Source organism: Solea solea, chromosome 2 (assembly GCF_958295425.1).
Source record: "Solea solea chromosome 2, fSolSol10.1, whole genome shotgun sequence".
Lineage (NCBI taxonomy): Eukaryota > Metazoa > Chordata > Actinopteri > Pleuronectiformes > Soleidae > Solea > Solea solea.
The window spans coordinates 30,802,067-30,823,336 of NC_081135.1; the positions used below are offsets into that span (position 1 = coordinate 30,802,067).

Here is a 21,270-nt window from a genome sequence, read left to right on the forward strand (position 1 = left end):
AATGACAGCTGTGCCCATTCCAGCAAATCACACACATAAACAAAAGCAGTGGAGCAGTAGAGTTTAATCAAGGGCTGCAAATGTTTACCAGTGATAGCCACAGGACCAATACAGTTTCATATTTTTAATATCATAACATATTATATGTTGATATCAGGGCCAATCAGCTCTCCAAACAATGTCAGATGGACATTGTCATTTCCTAACAGTTTTCAGCTTATGGGTCTGAGGTATATAAATATAAAATATATAATATTTATATAATATATAAATATTATACAATAAATAATTGAAATGAGTACAGTCTTGTATAAAGTACCTAAATGGTGACACTTGAGTAAATGTACAAGTATCTGATCAGAAAATGACTTAAAAGTTGAAGTCAAGTAAAAGTTTTTACATTTACTGTGTCTAAGTATCAAAAGTAATTTTCTTATATAAAATGAGGAGAACTGGTAGAGCCATGGTATCTCAGTGATAGGGCGAGTTGTTGGAAGGTTGTGGGCAAACACTCCTGCACCTGAAAGAAAACATTGATACATGGGTTCAATTCCTGGCTCTTGTGTAAAACTGCTCATCAAGACTAGAAAAGCTCCATATAAATACAGGCCAACTCTTCTTCTTCTTCTTCTGATTTTATTTGGTAGTAACGAGTAACAAAGATAGAAGCGGATTAAAAGTAAAATTTGGTAGAAATACAAATAACAAAGTAAAGTACATATAGGTGAATTTTGTACTTAAGTGTTTGTACTTTGTTACATAAGAACACTGACATAATAAATAAACATTCATGTGAAATCTAAAGTAATGAACTTACAGAGGATGATTAGGGGCACATATTAAAAAATAAAACAAATAATAGCCTGAATTCTAAGAAAAAAGGTCAGAAGGCCATTATCCTCTTTCGTGTCAAAGGAAGGAAGGAAGATCTGTCGCGCCTTTTGTTTTTAAACTCCTCTGCGTGTTACCTATAAAAAGGCTGTTCATGGAAACGCAGCCCTTTAAAAAAAACGCCCCTGATGATTGGATCATTGATTGGCGTTTTCATTGGCTGGGTCGGCTGTCAGTCGCGCGCTGCACTTGCTGGTTCGTTTGAACCCCAGAATTACGCAGCGCGACTAATCTCGGTTTAGTCTGCAGTCGGAGGATTGTGTCGCAGCGAACGTCCCCCGAGGCGCTGACAGACAGACACAGAGCATCTGTGGGAAGACAACTTCACCTTGAAAACCGTGTCCAGCCTCGCGCATCACCGCCAAGGAGCGATCACACGGACTAAATGAACGCGTAAATGGAGTTTCAATCGTTGTCGTGACTGTTCTCCACCTCCTCTCACCCAGCAGAAGAAGATCCTGCGCTGAAGTTGCCGCAGCATCCACACACTCTCTCCTCTGCAGACATGGGAACCGTACTCTCTATATCTCCTGCGACAAAGAAGGCGTCTATAATGGACGCCGAGGTCGCGAGGGATGGAGTCAAAAACGACAAGAGTCTCAAGCGGCACTCGATGTTCGTCTCGCTGTCCTGGAAGAAGCTGGTGTCCAATTCGGCCAAGAAGAATGCCAAGAAGGTGACGCCGAACCCGCCGACCATCCGTGAACTGCCGTCCAGCCAGGTGGCGCAGCTCAACAGCGAGAACATCAGGAAAACGCACCAAAACGAGGAGAAAAAACCCAAAGCGCCCATCCCAGTCCCGGTGCCCACGGTACCCACGCAAAGAAATGAGGCTGTCGCCCAAAACGGAAGGCTCTCTTCGGTGCAGAAGCAGCCGAGCAGCCTGTCTCTGCTGTCACCGCGGAGGATAGTCATCCAGGCTTCGACGGGAGAGCTGCTGCGCTGTCTGGGGGACTTCATGTGCCGCAGGTGTTACAAACTGAAAGAGTTAAACTGCGGGGAGGTGATCCTCTGGTTCCGGAACATAGACCGGACTCTTTTGCTGCAGGGCTGGCAGGACCAGGGTTTCATCACGCCGGCCAACGTGGTGTTCGTGTACCTGTTGTGCGAGGACACGATAGCGGACAGCGTGGACAGCCCGGCCGAGCTGCAGGGAACATTTCAGACTTGCCTCTACCTCGCCTACTCCTACATGGGCAACGAGATCTCCTACCCACTCAAGCCGTTCATGAACGAGTCGAACAAGGACGTTTTCTGGGAGACGTCGCTCCGGATCATCAACAAGATGAGTGCCAAAATGCTGCAGCTCAATGCGGACCCGCACTTTTTCACCCAGGTCTTCCAGGACCTTAAAAACCAACGAGACACCACCGAGACAAACCTGGATCGTTGACATTGAAACGAACAACTGATTGGTGATTTTTTTTTTTCTTCAGGGGAAAAAAACCAAAACGTAAATGATTTGCAAAAAACCACCATGAAGGTGGTTTTGAAAGAACGGGCCAGTGTAGAAGGCTTCTCATGTGTGGGCTGATAATCTCATGATCAACATCAGTTTAGGTTACATTGTAGGAGATTTCATCAAATGCATGCCCCCCCCCCCCCTTGCCTTGTCCTCTGTGTGATTGACATCGTCCCACCCCCGTTTCATTCACGATTAGCCCACTTTCTGGTTAGGTGAGTGGATGTCGCAGTGAGGCGCAGGTTCCACGCACGACCAGAATAGATCCGTGTTGGTGAGGACTGTGGAGAGGCGGCGCTGTCCGAGGTGCTGACCTGTGCAGCCCTGTCTCCCCCGCCCCTCCCCTCCCCTCCCCTTCTGCTATTTGGGTCATTTTTTTCTCTCCACAACACAGCGGCAACGTGGCTTCAGAGGACGAGACTCGAAGCCCCTGCAGATGAAGTATACATGACTTTTTTTCTAAAAAAAAAAGTCAGCTGATACACATGCAGCAAATATCACATGCATGATTCGTGGAGGGGACAACACACACACACACACTGCTTGTATCATTGTAGATATTTTCTCTGTGGTTTTACTTGCAAACCTTCTGCGTGAATATATCAAGGTCCCTCCAGCAGAAACAACACCCTGGCTATGTTGTGTATTTTTAATTAGATTCCTCTACATGTGTGATAATGAAAAGTCTCCATAGAGTGACACGATTCTGAATGAAAGTAGCTCGCTTTTGCCTACAAATCTGATACTACCTGGTACAGGATGAGCAGAAATGTAAAAAAAAATGAGTGAATCCTTTCCCCCAATAGAATGTGATAAACAGCACTAAATGTGACCATAGGTGGCCATACAGCACCGTTACCAACAAGAGGCCTCTGTGTATTTGCTTTGAAAAATGTTGCAAAGGTCATTGAACAGAATATATATATATATATATATTCATATATATATTATTTTCTTTCTTTTTTTTAAGTGATTGTTTTTAATCTCATGCGTGCCAACTATGAAATGTCCTATGGTTTACATATAAGTATCTCACGTTGAATATGCTCGTTATCGTTTGTCCTTTGCCTGCTTTGAAGGTGGCTGCACATGATGTTCTGTAGTTCGAGCATTACAAAAACTGAGCTTCAGTGGCCCGATCCCCCCAATTCTGTAAATGTACGCTGTGCGAGAGCCTGTTTGCTGGATTTAATTCATCAACAGTTTCGGGACGGAATGTAAATAGTGAATGTAATGTGACTACTCACTGACACAAGTGACAAGTGTGTCATGGGGGGGGGGGGTTTGGTTCCTATAAGCTAAACATGATTTGACTCAGACTCTGAAACCAAACATGATGACAGTTAGTATTCAGTATTATGGTCATTTCTGAGTGATCATTTGTGATGTTGTGTTGTAAACTTGTTGTTTGGACAGTGGAATATCAACGCTGCTATTTTTTGCACAGCTGTGAACAAACCTTTGATGTTTTGCACATTGTTTGGCCATGTATCAATGTTTTCTTTCAGGTGCAGGAGTGTTTGCCATTAAATCTGCAGTAGCTATCATTAGGACAGTCATCTGTGAATTATAGCTCTTTTGTACAGTTCATTTGTTTTCGTTTTTTTTTTTTTCTCGATGGAAAATAATGTTAAGATGATTGTGTTGTGTGTGGCATTGCACCACAGTTGCATTCATGCTCTCCAGATGTTTATCAAAGGCCAATGTAGTGATTGTTTATGGTGACGATGATGAAATAAATCCAAACTTATGTAGAACGCCGAGTCTCTTTTGTATTGTTTTAATAATCAAACACTACCACATGTCACCTAATGTGTTTGTACCAACCGTTCAGACCCGCTCAATAATTACCAACAGCTCCTTATCCGCCCACTAATCCTTTTTGAAGGGAGCCCTTGAGACACATTTGTGCGGTGGATATAAGTCCATGAGAAATATGTTTGCCATGATGGTACCATGAGACGGAAACTCCTGAGATTTCTTTGGTTGCCGCGAAACGGAACGGAAAAGTGTACCGAAGCAAAGTACTCAAGCTTAACAAATAGATAAACAACTACTAATAAGCTGCGGCTGAATTAGCCGTGCTGTACATTTAGGACAGTGAGGCCTGCTGACACATTTAAAGGGATATTTTTGGTATCAACCGTGTGCCCTGCGTGTTCTAATTGAGGCCACACACTGAAATGGGGACACAGACTCACACAGAAAAAAAACCCAGGTAGGTATTGATCTTCTTTTCTGTATTTAAAGAAATAGGGACAACATTATACATTGCACTTGAATTATGTTCTTAAAGGACACATTATGAAGTTTCAGAAGTTACCCTGGTTCAGAGGATGGGTATGTTGGAGCTCTGCTGAATAACAGGATGGAGCTGCATCGATAAGGCTTTCCTACTGGTTTTATGAATAAGCCACATGGGCTGGACGGTTCCTTCATGTGATTGGCTAGAATCTGCTGCAGTCTCAGAATTGTCTGTGAATCTCTGTCTCTCTGTCTCTCTCTCTCTCTCCATCTCTGCATGTGTGTGTGTGTGTATGTTGTGGCCTAAGAGGGACACACAGTATCTATTTAGAGAGCTAAAATAAAGGGAAGTGGACACAATTTGGTCAAATTAAAATAAAAAATAGGAAAGACAGGGAACAGAAGAGGAACAGTTTGAAGTAAATACGGGGAGAGAGAGAGAGAGATGGGGAAACAAGTGGAAAGTAGAGAAAGAGAGAAATAAAGCACAACAAGACAAATGAGGACACAGATGGTTGGAGAGCGACTACTTTTCTTTTATACTGATTTGATATTTGCGATATGTTATGTACAAGCATTTTGGGTCAGGTGTACCCAATAAAAAGGCTGGTGGGTGATAGATAGATAGATAGATAGATAGATAGATAGATAGATAGATAGATAGATAGATAGATAGATAGATAGAGATAGATAGAAAATAATAAATAAATCATTTCTGTGTTTTCTGATTAGACAGATGGATATGTGTACTTTAGTGATTGACTTGACATCAAGAAACTTGAACACGAGGGCGAATTTTGGTAAACACTGTGTGCACGTCTTTGGTGTTAATGTGTGTTTTCTGCTGTGTTTCAGCCCACACTCAGCCACACACAGCTTGTCCAGCTCTCATTCACTTATCTTCCCGTTACTATAGAGACACAGTCGAGAAGAATGCAGAAAGCAGGCTGGCAGACAGATATTCAGGAAACCTGGGTTGAATCTTAATAATGAAGAGAGGACTGGCAACACTGCACTGGGAGTCTGTTACATAATGTTGCTGCTGGATCCTGCCATTAAAGTTGACCTATAAACACTCAGGTTAAGGAAACCAACTAACAACCAGACCGTCATGTTGTGAGTACAGGTCACCAGGTCACAGGTCAGGAATATCTAATCCGCCAGTCGTGTGGCAGAATTTAGCCACGGTCAAGATGAGCTGCTGGAGTTCAAACTGGGGAAGAAAGGGGAGTTAAGTGACGTAATTTGGGTGCTGTGAATGTTGCTGCCAGTTTCCTCCCACAGTCCAAAAACATGCAGATTGGGGGATTGGACACTCTAAATTGACCGTAGATGTGAGTGTGAGAGTGGATGGTTGTTTGTGTCTATGTGGCCCTGTGATGGACTGGCGATCTTGCCAGCGTGTACCCTGCCTCCTGCTCTCTGTCAGCTCTGTCAGCTGTCACCCCAACCCTCATGTGGAGGATAAAGTGGTATAGAAGATGGATGGATGTTGCGAAGTATTTCAGAAACTAGGATTTTCTACTTGGAGGAAAATGGCCAGGCTGGTTTGAGGTTATAGAAAGGCAACAGTAACCACTTGTTACAACCAAGGTATGCAGAGAATCTATGAGCACACGACACATCAAAACCTTAAAGCAGATGGGCCACAGAAGTGGAAGAAGTGGCCAATCATTTCATCTATCTACCTACTTTACCACCACACTATAATAGCTCCCAAATACTGTTAATGTGTGGATGCACATAGTTTAACCCTTAGTGCTCACACACGCGGCATGGATCTGTGCTGCAGGAGCACCCATGGTAATAATACACAATTCCTTATATGGACAGCCTGTGTTTATAGGTTACATATTCAGGCTTTTAAAAAATGCAGTTTTTTTTCGTTGTTTAGTCAAAGTCATGATTCATTTTGTACTGCATTTTTAGCAGTGATATTAGTCAGAAGTCATAAAATAGATAGCTAAGTGAACTTTGAATTGTGATCCAAATTTCACAATTCAATCCAATTTTAACATGTTGTTTATGCAGTTGGTGAAAATGTATTTTTTTCTTTCATCAGATTGCCTAAAGGTTGTGCTGAAAAAAAGGATATAAGACACTCTATGTTGCACATTCATATTCTTATACACGTTTTAACATAATGGGGAAAAAAAGCAGCCAAAACGCTCTGTGTTCTCAGGGCTAATAATGTAGCAACACGTCAGTGAGATATTGATATTGTCAGGTAGAGGAATTTCAATTGCAAATAAAGAATAATTCCTACCTCTTGTTACCTGACCTAATATTTACGTGCTATATTCGACCAACCAAGGGAAGACCTTGCAGGGATTATGTCTATTTTGCTGCCCTCCTGCCACATAACCCCTCCGTTAATCCCTTTAACTAGATTACTTCAGTGTCCAGTCGCAGTGAGAGGTTGTTGGTCAGAATGGAAGCAGGTTTACTTGGGAAAAACAACATATTTATGAACAGCTCTATTCACGATGTGTTTAAAATCCATTGTTTCTTTTCTTTTTTTCATCTTTATTTGCCAGTGAGTCATTTCACACTGCATGAATCTGCATGATTATTCATCCATTTTATGTAACAGACAAAATCTTGCTTTTTTTTACTACATACAAATGTGTACAAGCATTATATTCATTTAACCACCTTTACCTGACCATTAGGGGCATATTTTTTCCATTACAGATATTCAGAGGACCATGACTTGGACTTGTTTATGTATTTCTCGTGCACGTGCACGGTATGTCCAGACCTGTGGGTGATAAAAGGTCAAACTGCATCTTCAAACCCTTCTGTGCCTCTCTCTCATCTCCTCTTGTCTCTTTCTTTCTCTCTGTCTGTCATTTGCGCATCTATTTCAGCACCATGTAGGTGTAGTCGTCTAATTTAGCCGAGCTTTCATTATCACTCTCGCACGCTCTCCTGCATGAGGAATGACTCACCACCGACTATAACACTTTCACACTCAAGCCCACTGGCTGCCTCACTCTCTGTGTCCTTATTATAACAATGTGTACTGATGAGACAGCGTGGGACCCTTTCCCACAGAAAACATGATTCATTTTTTCTTGAAAAGCCAGTGTGCGGTAACTGTGTAAATCCCAAAAAGTATCATAGTCGCCCATTCATTTTTTTTCTTTCATTCTTATTCAGTGCTGTCTGACATGCCAGTTCTCTCCAACCAATACACACGTGAAGTTCTCCCCACCGTCACCTGAACGCACCGCCGAGCTCCTGAAAACAGGGTTGCACAAAGACGAACCCCATACGTTAGGAGTTACATAACGAAACATATGAGTTACATAAGAAGAAAAATATGAATTATTTTTCTCTGTCCTCCTCATATTTAGTTCTATAGCGCCACCCGTGTCCTGTGCTCTGCATTTGACACAACTCTTAATCCTGTGGCTTGCGGGGGGGAAAAAACACCCACCTAGTGTGTTATGTAAGAAGAAGAGAGAGGATGAGTGAGGCTTACAGTGGCAACAATAGGCACAGCAGATTAGCGGCAGGCGGAGAAGACAACGTCGAATAATATGTTTTGGACGTGACTCAATCTGAGTGAAAAGTATACAGAGTCTCTCTCTCTTTCTCTCTCTAGTCAACATGTGTTCAAAGCCAAATCCTTATTTCCCCTCCGTGACCCCATGAACTCAGCAGACCCACATATGGCTCTTGAGAGTTTGTATCTGTACGACAATGATGTGATCACATTTGCTGTAAATGGTGGAACAAGTGTTGTTTGTGCGTGAGTGTGTGTGTGTGTGTGTGTGTACCTGGTATTCCTTATGTTGTGGGGACATAAATCTGTTCACATTATGGGGACTTGTCTTCCTGATGGGGACAAAAATCAAGACCCCATTACATAAAAGTTAGGCTGAGGTCAGGGTTAGGTTAAGGTTAGAGTAAAGTCTCCAGGAAATGACTATAAGTCAATGCAATGTCCTCTGAAGTCATTGAGACCAGTGTGTATGTGTGTGTGTGTGTGTGTTCTTGTATCGGTGTCTTTGCGAGGACCAAAAAACAACAACAAATAAACCATAGCGAGTGAGGTCATTTTGGGAAAGTGAGGACATTTTGGCTGCTCCTCACATCCTGTCACTCCTTAAAGGGGCTTTTTGAGAGCTAAGACTTGGTTTTAGGGTTCGTATTAGAATGGGGATTAGATTTGGGATTTATTTGGAATGGACTATTGTGTCTGAGAGTGTCCTCACTATGAATGCTGCACAAACGTGTGTGTGTGTGTGGTTGAGGGAGTGAAAGAGAAAGATTCATTTGTCAATAGTGAACCTATTGATATGCAAGGCACATGCACACTGTTGTGAATGAGTGACCAACACCATCACATCCCTCCCACCCCTCTCTCTCACACACCCACACACACATACACACACATTCAAATGCAAAGAGTAACAGTATGCCTAACCTTAACCATCACCAGTTAATATCTTAATTTAATTTACCAGTTCCCTTAGAAATGAGATTGTACCTCATTTAGACCAGGTTTTGGTCTCCATGTGGATCTATAAGTGTTTACACCAGGCTCTATATGGATAACAAATACAAAACTATACAGTCTGTCCATTCCACGTCCAGACAGTAAAAGACCCGCATCTCTGTAATCTCACTGTCATGAAATGAGGTTTGAGGTTAATGGACGATTTGCATGTTGTGTTTTTTTATGTTCTATTTTAGAAGCAGTTCTGCTATCACAGTTATGTAAAGAGGGCGTCTGGTGTTGGTGGAGATATGGCGCCCCCATGTGACGTTAAGACCTAACTTACCACGTTATGATTACTGAAAACTATTTTTATTAACCATAATATGTTTAAACCTTTGAGCTGAAACCTTTCTCTTGTTTTTTATTACTATCAGTATTTTTATGTAGTCTTATTAGTATTATTATGTCGTTTTATTGCCTGCTTTTATGACTGCTTGATTGATGGACTGAGTGTTTTTACTGTTGATTTTGTAAGGTGACCTTGAGTGTTGAGATAAATAGGCGCCTATAAATAAAATGAATTATTATTATTATTATTAGTAGTAGTAGTAGTAGTAGTGGTAGTAGTATTTTTATTATTTTATCGTTATTATTAGTTTAGATTGTTTAAATTCCAATTACATATGACAACTGTTAAATGCAGAATTGATGTGGGCTCATTACTACATTTTTTTGTCTGCAGATGAACTATAATGTTTCTCATGAAGTCAGGAGAGGAAGCTTTTGTATTTTACATAGGGTAAATGTAGTATATAAGGTAAATGCTTGTCTCAGAGTGCCACGCTAACACACTGTCATACATTTCTGTGGCATCAGTCAATTTGCCACTAATTCCTCCCCTCATTATAACAACTTTATTCACAATCGTGAATAACAAATCAAATAAATAATACTCACCTTGAGAAAACACCTCAAAAACAACAGGAATCAGACTGTCACTGTACTTTAACAACATAAACTGTGGGGTTTGAACGATAAAGTTAAGTAAAAACACAAAATGTAAAGATGTAACTGACACATTTGCTTGATCATAACAGTCTATTTTTTTTTAAATGTTTTTATTTACTTAATTTTTCCATTGGTACAGTCAGTTTATGATCTCTTGTGAGTGAATGCACTATATAATTCACTCCAAACTCACACACAAAAAACAAGCAACAGCCTGAGCTTATCATGTGCCCTACAGTATTTACAGAGTATTCACATTTTCTGGAACGTCAGAGCTATATGACACACACATCTCACCTCTACCTATTTTCTCAAACAGTTTATTTGATTTGATTATTTTATTGCAAGTGAATTGGCTTTATTTTATGACAAAGTTAACTCATCTTTTAAGGTGATGTATGATTTTCGTTTGCCTGAGAACAACAATAATAACTCATAAAGGAGAGTGATGTTTGCTGGGAATGTTGGAACCAAGAAAGTAATGATTTGATTATTTTAGAGTATATACTGGCAGGTTTACGCTCTCTTGATTGCTGTCTCTAGTTTGTGAAAGTCTGGTAGGCATTGAGTGCAAACTACCACGAGATGGCGCCTGTAGTCCAGTAATCGCTGGTTATTGGAGCAAACACAGAAACCAGAACTCTGGAAGAACGAAGTGACGAGAACCAAAGGATGGTCAGTGAAAACGTACTGGTTGTGTCCAATACTATCCCTGTTAAACATAATAATCTGTCATTTGCTCATTTGAGGAAAAAAACTGCCCGTATTATTTATTAATTTACGCAATTCTGAGCTGTGGATTCAATTTTAATCGATTGATGAAGCGCACGGAGCGCGTAATTTGTAATACAGCGGCCCCTGGGATTACGTAAACCAGTCTTAATCTGCATTATTATGATTAGAATAATAATAATTGCCAGTTAAAATTAGGTGGCCAAGCTTGGCCCGCAGGTTAAAACTATCTAAGTACACACACGTGTGTCGTTTCAGCCTCAGGGGCCAATTATACATTAAGAGCAAAATTCGTTATTTGTATGTTATTTATTTATTTATAAGAAAATTTGGGTGGGTTTGCGTGTGGACCGTATTTTCCCCTTCGGTCTTCCTCCACCCGCGTGTGTCACCTATCCTCTCGTTCGTGGCGCACGTCGGCGCTTCAATTCCACGCCTAAAACAGTGCGTTAATAGTCAGTTGTAGTGGCTGCTGACGTTGCTCAGGCTGTTGATGTTGTTGACGCAGCTGATGTGGGACGGGGACACGGTGCCGAAGGCCCCCGGAGGCTGCAGGTTGTGGCTGTGGTACAGAGCCGTGGTTGGGGATCCGGGCCAGTAGGAGAAACCCGACGGCCCCACGCCGGGAGCCATGAGGTTCAGTTTTGAAATCCCGGGGAACGGAATCGGGGAGAAGTTACCCTGAAACTTATAGATGGCCTGTTCCGTCGTGGACGGCTGGCACACCTGCGCCAAGCCGTGGAAATCGAATTTATACGCGTATCTCTTGCCGTGGACTTTGGTCATGATGTTCTTGTCGTAGTAGTAGCGCAGCGCCCGGCTCAGCTTGTCGTAGTTCATGTTGGGTTTACTCTTGCGTTCCCCCCAGCGCCGGGCCACCTCGTCCGGGTCGATGAGCTTGAACTCACCGTTGGTTCCTTCCCAGGCGATGCACGACATGTTGGAGCTGTCAGAGAGCAGCTCGAGCAGGAACTGCCACAGCTGGATCTGTCCGCTGCCTGCGTGGACGAACACAGTCTCAGTTTATAAAACGCAAACCATGAAGACAAATGATACTGAATGAGTGATATGATGAGAAAATAAGCGATAAAAATGAAGGCAGCAAAATTTAATAATAACAGAAATAAGAATATATATATATAAGTTAAGTAAGATTTTAAAAACTGCTAATGTGAGAATAATACATTTAGAAAAATAATGTTTCTTTTTTTTCATTTATAAAATTGTTGCGTGTGTCATTTTTTACGAATTAAATATATTATATCATCCACTTTGGAAAAACAACTGTATTCAATTATGAGTCTTATATCTCTGTTTAATATAATATTGTTGTCACACTCATTCATATTCTTTCATTTTTTTATGTATTTTCCTTGCTTTACAACTGTTTTGCGAGGCGTTAACATTACGGGTTTTTCAATGGACGTGAATTTTTCAATGTTTTATTGAATTACAAATTATGATTAAATGTATATTTAATTAGGATCGATATTTTATAATCTGTCCAGCAAACGCGAGGCGGCTGCAAATATAGTGTTTTTTCATTCAGTCGTGATTAATAATCACTGATGTTTTTCTTTATAGCAAACATTATTGATTAGTTACATTATTAAGGCCTATTTTCCACCAACGTTGGTCATACCAAATGTATGACCAAAATAAAACCATAACTCTTTTTTTTATTTATTTTTTAATATTTCGTTATTAATATTTTTCTGATACAGAAAAGTTAGAAAATATGTTACAAAATATAAATAAAATTCACTTAAAAGGACTTTCCCTTACCTTTTTGTACTCCTGTATTTATAGGGCCCCATGATGTCCCTTTGCTTTCTTTCAACAGATTTTCTGTTGGATCTGAAATCAAATGGTCATCATCATCATCATCATCATCGTCAGTGCATTCTGTTTTCAAATTATTACAAAATTAAGTGCAGGACATTATTTCAATCTCTTTTCATTACAGCAGTTGCTCCAAAACATAAATAAAAAAGAATAAAGAAAATGATTCCACTGTAATAATCAGCGTCGGGGTACGAAGGTGAATATAATGTAAATATTTACACTTTTTTTTAAATCTGTATAACGTGCAATGAAAGGCAGCTCTTGTAAAATATCCTATACGTGGCTGTGACCTATTATGAACTAGTGCAGATTCAAAAAAATAAAATAAAATAAAAGTAAAAGATGGATCGATTAAATATTAAATAATAATCATTAAAAAAAATCCTATAATTGTGTCCCGGTCCAGTCTCAGTGTAACGCATTACGCGTGTCGTGTGTGCGGTCTCTCCTCTACGAGGAGCCAGGAAACGCGTCCAGGAAAAAGGATTTCCGATTTCCGACAAAAGAGCAGACGGGGCTTTCAGATTGAAAAAGGCTGAACAAAAAGCTGCGTCCAGCACACGGAGGCAGCAGCGTCGCCGTCCCTCCAGAAAACGCCACAATTACGCAACAGCGAGCCGTTTCTGTGACTTTTACTTGACAAAACGACGAACCTGAGAGATACATGCTGAACATGAGGTTTCCTCCGCAGTCCTGCCTCATTGTGTTCCCTTGTTCAGAAAGGGTTGGATTTCATTTCGTTGGCGGCGGAGGAAACGATTTTTATTAAAGTTTATCTCATAACTGTGATCTGGAATAAATGCGGGGGACAGATTGAAGTTTCCAGGCAACTGTCACTGGCCCCCATCTCTGAGACAATATTCAGACAGCAATTTCCCCTGGTGCATTGCTTTAATTAAAAGAGCAATTTACCTCTGTCAGCCCGCCTGGTGCCCACAATAAAAAGAGGCCGATAGAAATTCGGCCCTTATCAATCCACCATCACAGTTTAATAAAGTTTCCACGTTAAGATCTGGGTTTCTATGGTGAATTGAAGTGTTTGACATGGAAACCAGTTCAGATCCTCCTCACTTTTCCGCCTCTTTACCTCTTGGCAAACAACAAAGACCTATTCCATGTTGGAAAAAGAACATTTACCTTGAAAATCACGCCTCAGTGCACATGGGAAAACAAGAACATTTCATCCCAGCCCAACCTTCTGTTTGTGGGTTTAAGGTTATACAGCCTCAATATGAGGGGTAATGAGGTTGTAACTTTAAAACCATGGCTCCTGATGTCCAATCATGTATTATTCCTCTAATTCTATTTATTTTCTTTTAAAAGAATGGGACTGTATGAAGCGTATAAAGGCCAATGTGATGTACAGCATCATTATTATTATTATAACAGTATGTCACCCATTAATGCCAGATAAAACATATTATTGTGCATTACTTTTCACCATTTAACACAAGTCTAAAATACTTTTATTCAGCTGCAAACATTGATCACATTGTTTTTGTTTTAATATCATGTCAACACCAATTCTCTTGCATAATGTTTTTCAAGCAGGCACATGTGGTGATATGCTTTAAATGCCTTTATTTTGAAAATTGCAGATTGGACAAATAAGTGCTGTAATGCCAAAACAAAGAGAAATAAAGGAAATAGATGTAGTTAATGATAATATTAAACCATTTGTTTGGTTCTCACCCCCACTGTGCTTGTGCGCCCATTTAATGCGATATAATCAATTAAAACGCCTAATACTAATGTTCTTTTATTTTAAGTCCTTAAAAACAATAAAGACATGTATGTGAGGATAGATCTCGCGTGGATTGGCATCTTGTGATGGTTGAGGATGTTTTTGGTATAGATGGATGTATAATGACTGCAACGTGGTGGTGACACTGCATGCCGAGTCGCTCACCACATTTGACACACTGCACCTTTAATGTCAAAAGAAAGATGGCCACAATTGATATTATTGACATTGCTAATTATACTTATACTTACACCACATCATCTGTTGACTCAACACTATGAATGAGCCTTTCACTGTTGCATTACTAAGTCCAAACAAAGCTTCCAGGTGACGATACCATTTACATGGTGCAGCGGTCTGTGCTGCTTTTGTTGTCATTTTATTTATTTGTTTTATATTTTAAGAGTTCAGTTGGTTTTTTTGCTTTTCCTGACACTGGAGGACACAGACCTGATATCCTGACTTCGAAACCTTCTTATTTCTAGTCACTATCACTATCTCTGAAAGTTGTCTTTGCTGCTGCTCTGAAGGCTCTGGACATTTATGTCATATCATCCGTCAAATGTTATCTTTGCAGCGTCCATTCTCAGCATGAAGTAAAAAAAAAAAAAAGGCAGGGGGTTAAGTAGAATACAAAGTGCTCCAACCAATCAGAAATGTAGCAGGGCAAGTTCCACCTGGATGGTTCCTGGTACTGTCCTAAAGTACCCACACCATGAGCAGGGACATTTATTTAGGTCCATTTACTGCTTAAATCCTTAGATGGAAACATACATCTTCTCTCCCTTAAGGTTCTTGGAACTATATCCAGTTGAAATGCACCTTTGGTTTCTTCTGCTGTGACAAAATACCAATTAATGGAGTTCAGTGAAACAACCATATTCTTGTTAAGCTGCAACACACAAGACTAAAGTACTTTTTAAAAAAAAAACTTGTCAACTCCCAATAATCACAATAAGTTCCCATGCAGTGAACACAATATTATATGATAATAAGCATTTGGAAGAAGTGCTACTGTACACATATTTGGGTCACAACTTTATTTATCAGCAAGTATATGAAGTACAAGGCTTTCAGTTTAGAAAAACAATGGTTCAGTAGTTAAAAAAGGTCACTGGTACCTGAACACCTGCGAAAATGCAACTTTGGTTTCTCCTGCATGTGACAAAAGAGACTCTGAGTAAACAGTAGCACTGCACAGCCCAAACAATAATCTGTAATTCTATCTATAATTAATTTTGGAAAAAGTGTAGAGAAAAAAATAGCAATCACTACATTATGTTAATCAAAAAAAGGTGGAAAAAAGGACATTAAAAATCGGCTGAATAGAAAAGTAATAGAAAACGGTCTACTAAACGTTCATTAATCTATGATGTGTCAGCTGACTGACCTCAGACACACACAGACACACATTGCATGATGCAAAAGGTGAATGAGTACATGGTTATACTCGTTTTAGCTGCTCTCATATAAGGCAACACTATGAACCGAGAGGAAGAGAAGTAAAGAGAAGAAGAAGAAGAAGGTATAGTATTGAACTAAAAACAGGATTTTCCATTCTTCACATAGCAACAACTCCTCGGGGCTGTTTTTTTTGTAGGTGTGTCTTTGGCGTTCCAGACTTGCTTTAGCTGCCTGTGTCCAAGTAAAAGTCGCAGGCAACTTAAAACAAGCCTCGAAAGCAAGACTGAAATCATTGACGGCGCAGGAAAGATAAATATGAATATACAGGTATACAGTTATTTATGAGCATTGAGTCCAGATATTCACAGAGAGAAAGACAAAAAAAAAAACAAATACATGTTTTCAACACCAATTACAATGCTAGTGCTATAGTCTTAAGTCTTAAACGCATGTTAGTCTTGCATGTATGTGTAAAATTTAACTAATTGTCTTGGAAAAAGTTAGCAAAATGAAGGCCCTAAATTGCCTCTGTCATATTGTTACATAATAGGAAATGATCAAATGTCATTTCTTCATTTGTACATAAATTAGTTATAACCAATACAAACAACATGATTAAATAAGCTATCATGAAGAATCGTACTGAAATTCCTTCTTAAAAACCTACCTTGGTGCTCTGCAGACCAAAGAGCCCCAGCTTGCAACTTCCTTCGCCAGTGAAGAGTCACACTCCTCTGCAAGCCCCGGTGCAGCCCCAGCCTTTAATCAGTCTGCAGAGGAATGTATATTTGAGAAAGGTGTGTGTGCAATGGTTACACATTTATTAAAAGATCCTGGTTATTTGGGTGTGGGACTGTGAGTCGGAGCAGGCTCCTGGGTGTGTAACACGGAATCCCACGTCCTGGACCAACAGGAGGAGTGTGTGGAGGTAAACACACTCCAGGATCCCGGCATGCGACTGTAAGATAAACATAATGACAGTAAGGCATTAGAATAAACAAACAACTGCTTGGCTGTTAGACTTCATGTGAAAGGCTTATGTGCCACGCAGGTTGAACTGCTGAAGGAAAGGATCCAAAATGATATGGACACTGCTTTTTTTCATTTGTAAATCTGAGATGACATCAGTCTTTGTGATGTTTCCTGGTGTCGTGTTGACTGGTTGCAGCTAAACATCAGCATTTACAGCCTTGCAATTTGCAAACACGTCATTAAAATTCATGGTTTTCATGCAGGGTGGTGAGCTGTACAAAAGTAGATGTACATTCAATTTGGTTTCAAGCACTTTTAATCCCATGTTTCTTTATTGCTTTGACAAATGTAGTTAAGTTAAATGTCGTTCACATATTAATGACGAAGATAAAAGAAGAAGAGCATGATCAGCAGGCCTGGGGACATGAATTGTCCGGGTCGGTGTTTGCTAAAACTGTTTTGTGAGCATTTGGGTTACTGCCTTTAAAGTGAGTCGTCTGACAGGTTGCTTCTTCAAACACGTTTCAGGATCTAGGTGCATGTTTTCCTTCCTTTCATCAATAATAACTGAAATCAGTTAAATGGGATCGCGCTGCGTCTCTCAGAGGACCTCTGCTGGCCTCCAGCCGCATGTGTGCCGACACCGCAGCACACAGCAAAACTTATCAAAGATAAATGTGTAACAAAAGTGTTCCTGGCTTTGTTTTAATGGTTTGCGGCTGCGGAATATTTGTACGCTGACAAATAATGGAGCAGCCAAAGCCAACATGGTGCTTCTGCAACAGCTTCACTCTTTTAGCCATTTTGTGAGATGAAGAACAAACAATAGAAACAAACGGGATATCATGTTCTTGTTTATTTGGAAATAAGAATACAGTCTGACAAGAACAACCTAAAGTCTAACAGAATCTACTCACTCCATGTGTGTTTCTCTAAATATTTCCTTTAAATACAAAAGCAAACTCTGACACTATATAGTTCAAAGAACTAGTCGAGACATGGGCTCAAATAATACGACTTGCCATCAAAACCAAAGGGACAAATCGATCAACAGATTAGTTTTAGCTAATTGTTGGTTGATTTGAGTTCATTGAGGTGGGTGGGGGTGGTGGGGGATTCAAAAAAATACAGACAAACAGTCTAGTTTTGAAGAAAAGCCTTTATTTCCTATTTCAAACACATGCTTTGGCATGCCAGTAGAAGTAGGTGCTTAAATATCCATACACGCAGAGCCACATAGCGATAGAAAGAGTTTGTCCATCCATACTGTTCTGTGACAGCAGTCTGTCCAAGGCTCCAGTGGAGAAAATGCTTCAGGATGAGTATGTGTTGTTTTTTTTTTTTTCTCTTTAGGTCAGATCAGGCAGGAGGAGGCAGAGTGGAGGCTTATTGCTGGATCCTACGAATGGACTGCACCTGGTTGGTGTGAGCCTGGGTGCTGTACTCGTTGTAGTTTCTGTACTCGCCTTGGTGTCTGTCTCTCTCCATGATGTACTGGTAGCCACGGTAACCAGGGAACTGGTAGGCCACCCAGCTGCAGACAGAGAGAGAGGGGGGTGAGTGAGGATGAGGGAGTGAGTGAGTGAGTGAAGGCTAGTTTTTAACTATGTTAATTTTCTAGAAAAAAAAAAAAATAGAGCTATTTTAATTCACTTCATTTGACTATTCTCTCATGTTGAATTAAGTCTAAGTAAAGAAACCTAAAAGGATTCAAGGCAACCGGTTTCCTCAAGAGGTTTCAGTTGCATGCATGCTTGCTGAACTCTAATATACCACCTTAGACTAACTGAATGTTTTCTTGCAGAATATTTGAAGACTAAAATAAATCATACTAATAAAACAAACAGACAAACGTGTATCACTTACGCTCCTGAGTTGATTTTGATAGAGGGCACCTCCTTGCTGCACCAACCCATGGCCTGTAGGGAGGGGTAGTCGTCGCACATTTCAAACTTACGTCCCTGGAAGTCCTCACACTCGTACAGGGTCACCTTGCTGTCACTGTGGTTCTGCAGGAGAGGAGGCAGAGGAAAGGGGCTGTCAACACATCAAGGGGGCCTCAATTATGGTTCTAACCATAGAGCAGCTTTTATGAGTCATGAGGATGGTGGGTCTTACAGCACACTTGATGGGTCTGAAGGAAAGCAGGTGCTCGGTTCTGTAGCTGCTGTTTCCACTCCAGGCCTCGTAGCGAGGATAGTCTCCCTTCTCCAGGATAAACTGCTGTCCCTGGAACTCTGGGTACTCATAACCCACCCAACTGGTGGATAGAGATGAGAGGAGAAGTTTCATGTTTATGTGTGCCAGGATTAAGTAAAAATATTAGAAGGAAAAACAAAAATAAAACTCAAATACACATGAGTACTTTTAGTGAAAAGCTAAACATATATATATATATAATTTTCATTCAACAATAGAGTCCAACAGCCACAGAATGGCCACAAGTGAAAGCCACATGCAGCTTCCTTTGTCCCCATGAGCACAAAACAAACATTAGATAGTGCTGCTCCTCCCTCCACTGCTGCTGCTGCTGCTGCTGCTGCTGCTGCACCCAGGGCCTTTTATCTGATCATCAGTCAGTCAGACACTGGGGCTCACAGCCAGCAGCTGCACACAGCAAACTCATATCACAACAGGGTCACACTTGGGTGCAGGCACATGCACATGCGAACCACACTTGCCAAACGGCAATGTGATAACACTGTCGGCTGTAATTTATGATCCTGGGTCTTTTTTTGTGTTGATTAGACTTGTTATTTGAGTCGTGTTTTCTTTAATCAAGCAGATGAATTGAGAGCACACAGAAAATGTGTGGTTTTAATTTATGTTGTGTAGCTTTTGGTTAATGTGTGTAAAAATAATAATAATAATAATAATAATCTAACTCCCAATGTTACCCTAAGACATTATTCCTAAAAAAAAAAGAATAAATTCAAAGATGAGATAAACACAAAGTATAGATACGTGGGCAGACCAGAGAGTAGAGGGAAGTGGAACATGACATTCAGAAGGCGGCCTGCAAATGTCAACTTACGGTCCATTCTCGACCTTGATGGAGCGAATCTTGTGGAATCCCCTCTCCATGATGTTCTGGCACTCCAGCATGAACTCACAGCGCTTTCCCTGGAAGTTCTCCTCCTCCCAGACCGTGATCCTGAACTGGCCCATCTGCTCCATCTGCTGAGTGTTCATGGTTGCTGCTTTTATCTACGAGAAGGTTATAAAAATAAAAGGGTTACAATAATGATATGGGACTAAAGCATGTATTAGTACCTTAATTATCTTTCAAACACAAGAAGCCTCAAGAAGCTAAAGGTAGGAGTTAATACGATTGGCACCTGTCTGTTAATACTATGTTATTCTATATTTACTCTTCAAAGGGTTCCCTCCTCGTGTGTCACTAGTGGAAAAACATGCATTCATCATTGTTTTCCATTTCTCCACAGCACAGATTTGTCTCTTCTATATTGCAGGAGATTCTATCAAGAAGAAAGCAGCCTGTAAATGAACCGTTACACAGCCATCCAACTATTCCAACTATCCCTCTCTTTTAAATGAACAGTGTTGCTTCCATGTGTTTCTTTTTTCTTTTTTACTCGTTGCAAATCAAACCTCCTTTAAATCAACCTGCATGCACACAAGTCTACCAATCAACCAGAGAGTTTCTGAGCAGCATGTTGGTGGCAGTCGGACTCCACCCCAGTACACAGAGCTGTCTCCTGATTGCATTGCTTTCTTTTCTCAAGCGGTGTGTTGGCATACTCACAGACAGTACTGAGGTGGGACAGATCCAGTATAATCAATGTCGCGGGAGAGACCCTCTGGTGCGTTTTTATAGGGCCGAGCCCCCCCTGGACCCTGCGCCACACTCCATTTGCCCGGCAGCCTTGCACACTCAGCAGCTGAGCGGCCCAGCTGAAAGGGGAGCATTAGCCTCGTGCTTTGTGGAGGCTCCACAACACTATTGTCCTCAGAGCCCCAAACTGACTTAGTCATCAGTACGGCAGCCATTCTCAGTGGCAACCTGAGCCAGGACTATACAATGGCAACGCACTGACACAACAGTTTGATTGGTGCGGCAGGATAATGGACACATTCTGGGAGCTGAGCTCTTCCCATGTCACCCTCTGCTGCTGGTAACCTTGATCCGGAACTGGAGGTGGGAAAAGGGCAAGTGCCAACTTCATCCAGAGGGCATCCTCGAATCTTCTTTTTCTTTAACAGTTGTTGCTGTGGAAAACAAGAGAATCAAATACTGTAATAAAAGATACTGCGATTGGGACCAACCTGTGACTTTATTTATTTATACTTATTTGCACTCCCATATCTCAGTATACTATAATATTATTAGCTGTCGAGAAAGTCATTGTGGGCTCTTAGCGACACGAGTGCTCTGGTTACATATTCTGAAGGTGATAATAAAAAAAAGAAACTATGATTAAGTTGTTGGAAATAGGAGATTTTTATATATAACAATGATATATCCTCGAGTACATACATTTAACACAGGTGAAAACT

General features: G+C 40.8%; 3 protein-coding genes across 4 annotated transcripts; 1 reads left to right on the forward strand and 2 right to left on the reverse strand.

The window, feature by feature from the left end:
- The first annotated feature begins 1,091 nt into the window (after nucleotides 1-1,091).
- cdk5r2b (cyclin dependent kinase 5, regulatory subunit 2b (p39)) lies at nucleotides 1,092-2,490 on the forward strand. Its single transcript, XM_058622071.1, has one exon. It carries the CDS (start codon nucleotides 1,397-1,399, stop codon nucleotides 2,282-2,284), a length of 888 nt encoding a protein of 295 aa, XP_058478054.1. The 5' UTR covers nucleotides 1,092-1,396; the 3' UTR covers nucleotides 2,285-2,490.
- Nucleotides 2,491-10,148: 7,658 nt separating this feature from the next.
- Nucleotides 10,149-16,527, reverse strand: fev (FEV transcription factor, ETS family member). Of its 2 annotated transcripts, none has more exons than XM_058622212.1 (3): nucleotides 16,448-16,527; nucleotides 12,573-12,644; nucleotides 10,149-11,785 (listed from the first exon to the last, which is right to left on the reverse strand). In XM_058622212.1, the coding sequence occupies exon 3, from the start codon at nucleotides 11,724-11,726 to the stop codon at nucleotides 11,244-11,246; it is 483 nt and encodes a 160-aa protein (XP_058478195.1). In that variant the 5' UTR covers nucleotides 11,727-11,785; nucleotides 12,573-12,644; nucleotides 16,448-16,527; the 3' UTR covers nucleotides 10,149-11,243. The 2 variants fall into 2 exon arrangements, with proteins under 2 accessions (XP_058478195.1, XP_058478194.1); XM_058622211.1 differs by lacking the exon at nucleotides 16,448-16,527 and adding an exon at nucleotides 13,286-13,963.
- Nucleotides 16,528-17,893: 1,366 nt separating this feature from the next.
- cryba2b (crystallin, beta A2b) lies at nucleotides 17,894-20,670 on the reverse strand. Its single transcript, XM_058623345.1, has 5 exons — nucleotides 20,519-20,670; nucleotides 19,787-19,959; nucleotides 18,871-19,012; nucleotides 18,619-18,761; nucleotides 17,894-18,286 (listed from the first exon to the last, which is right to left on the reverse strand). Exons 2-5 carry the CDS (start codon nucleotides 19,942-19,944, stop codon nucleotides 18,139-18,141), a joined length of 591 nt encoding a protein of 196 aa, XP_058479328.1. The 5' UTR covers nucleotides 19,945-19,959; nucleotides 20,519-20,670; the 3' UTR covers nucleotides 17,894-18,138.
- Between the last annotated feature and the right edge of the window lie 600 nt (nucleotides 20,671-21,270).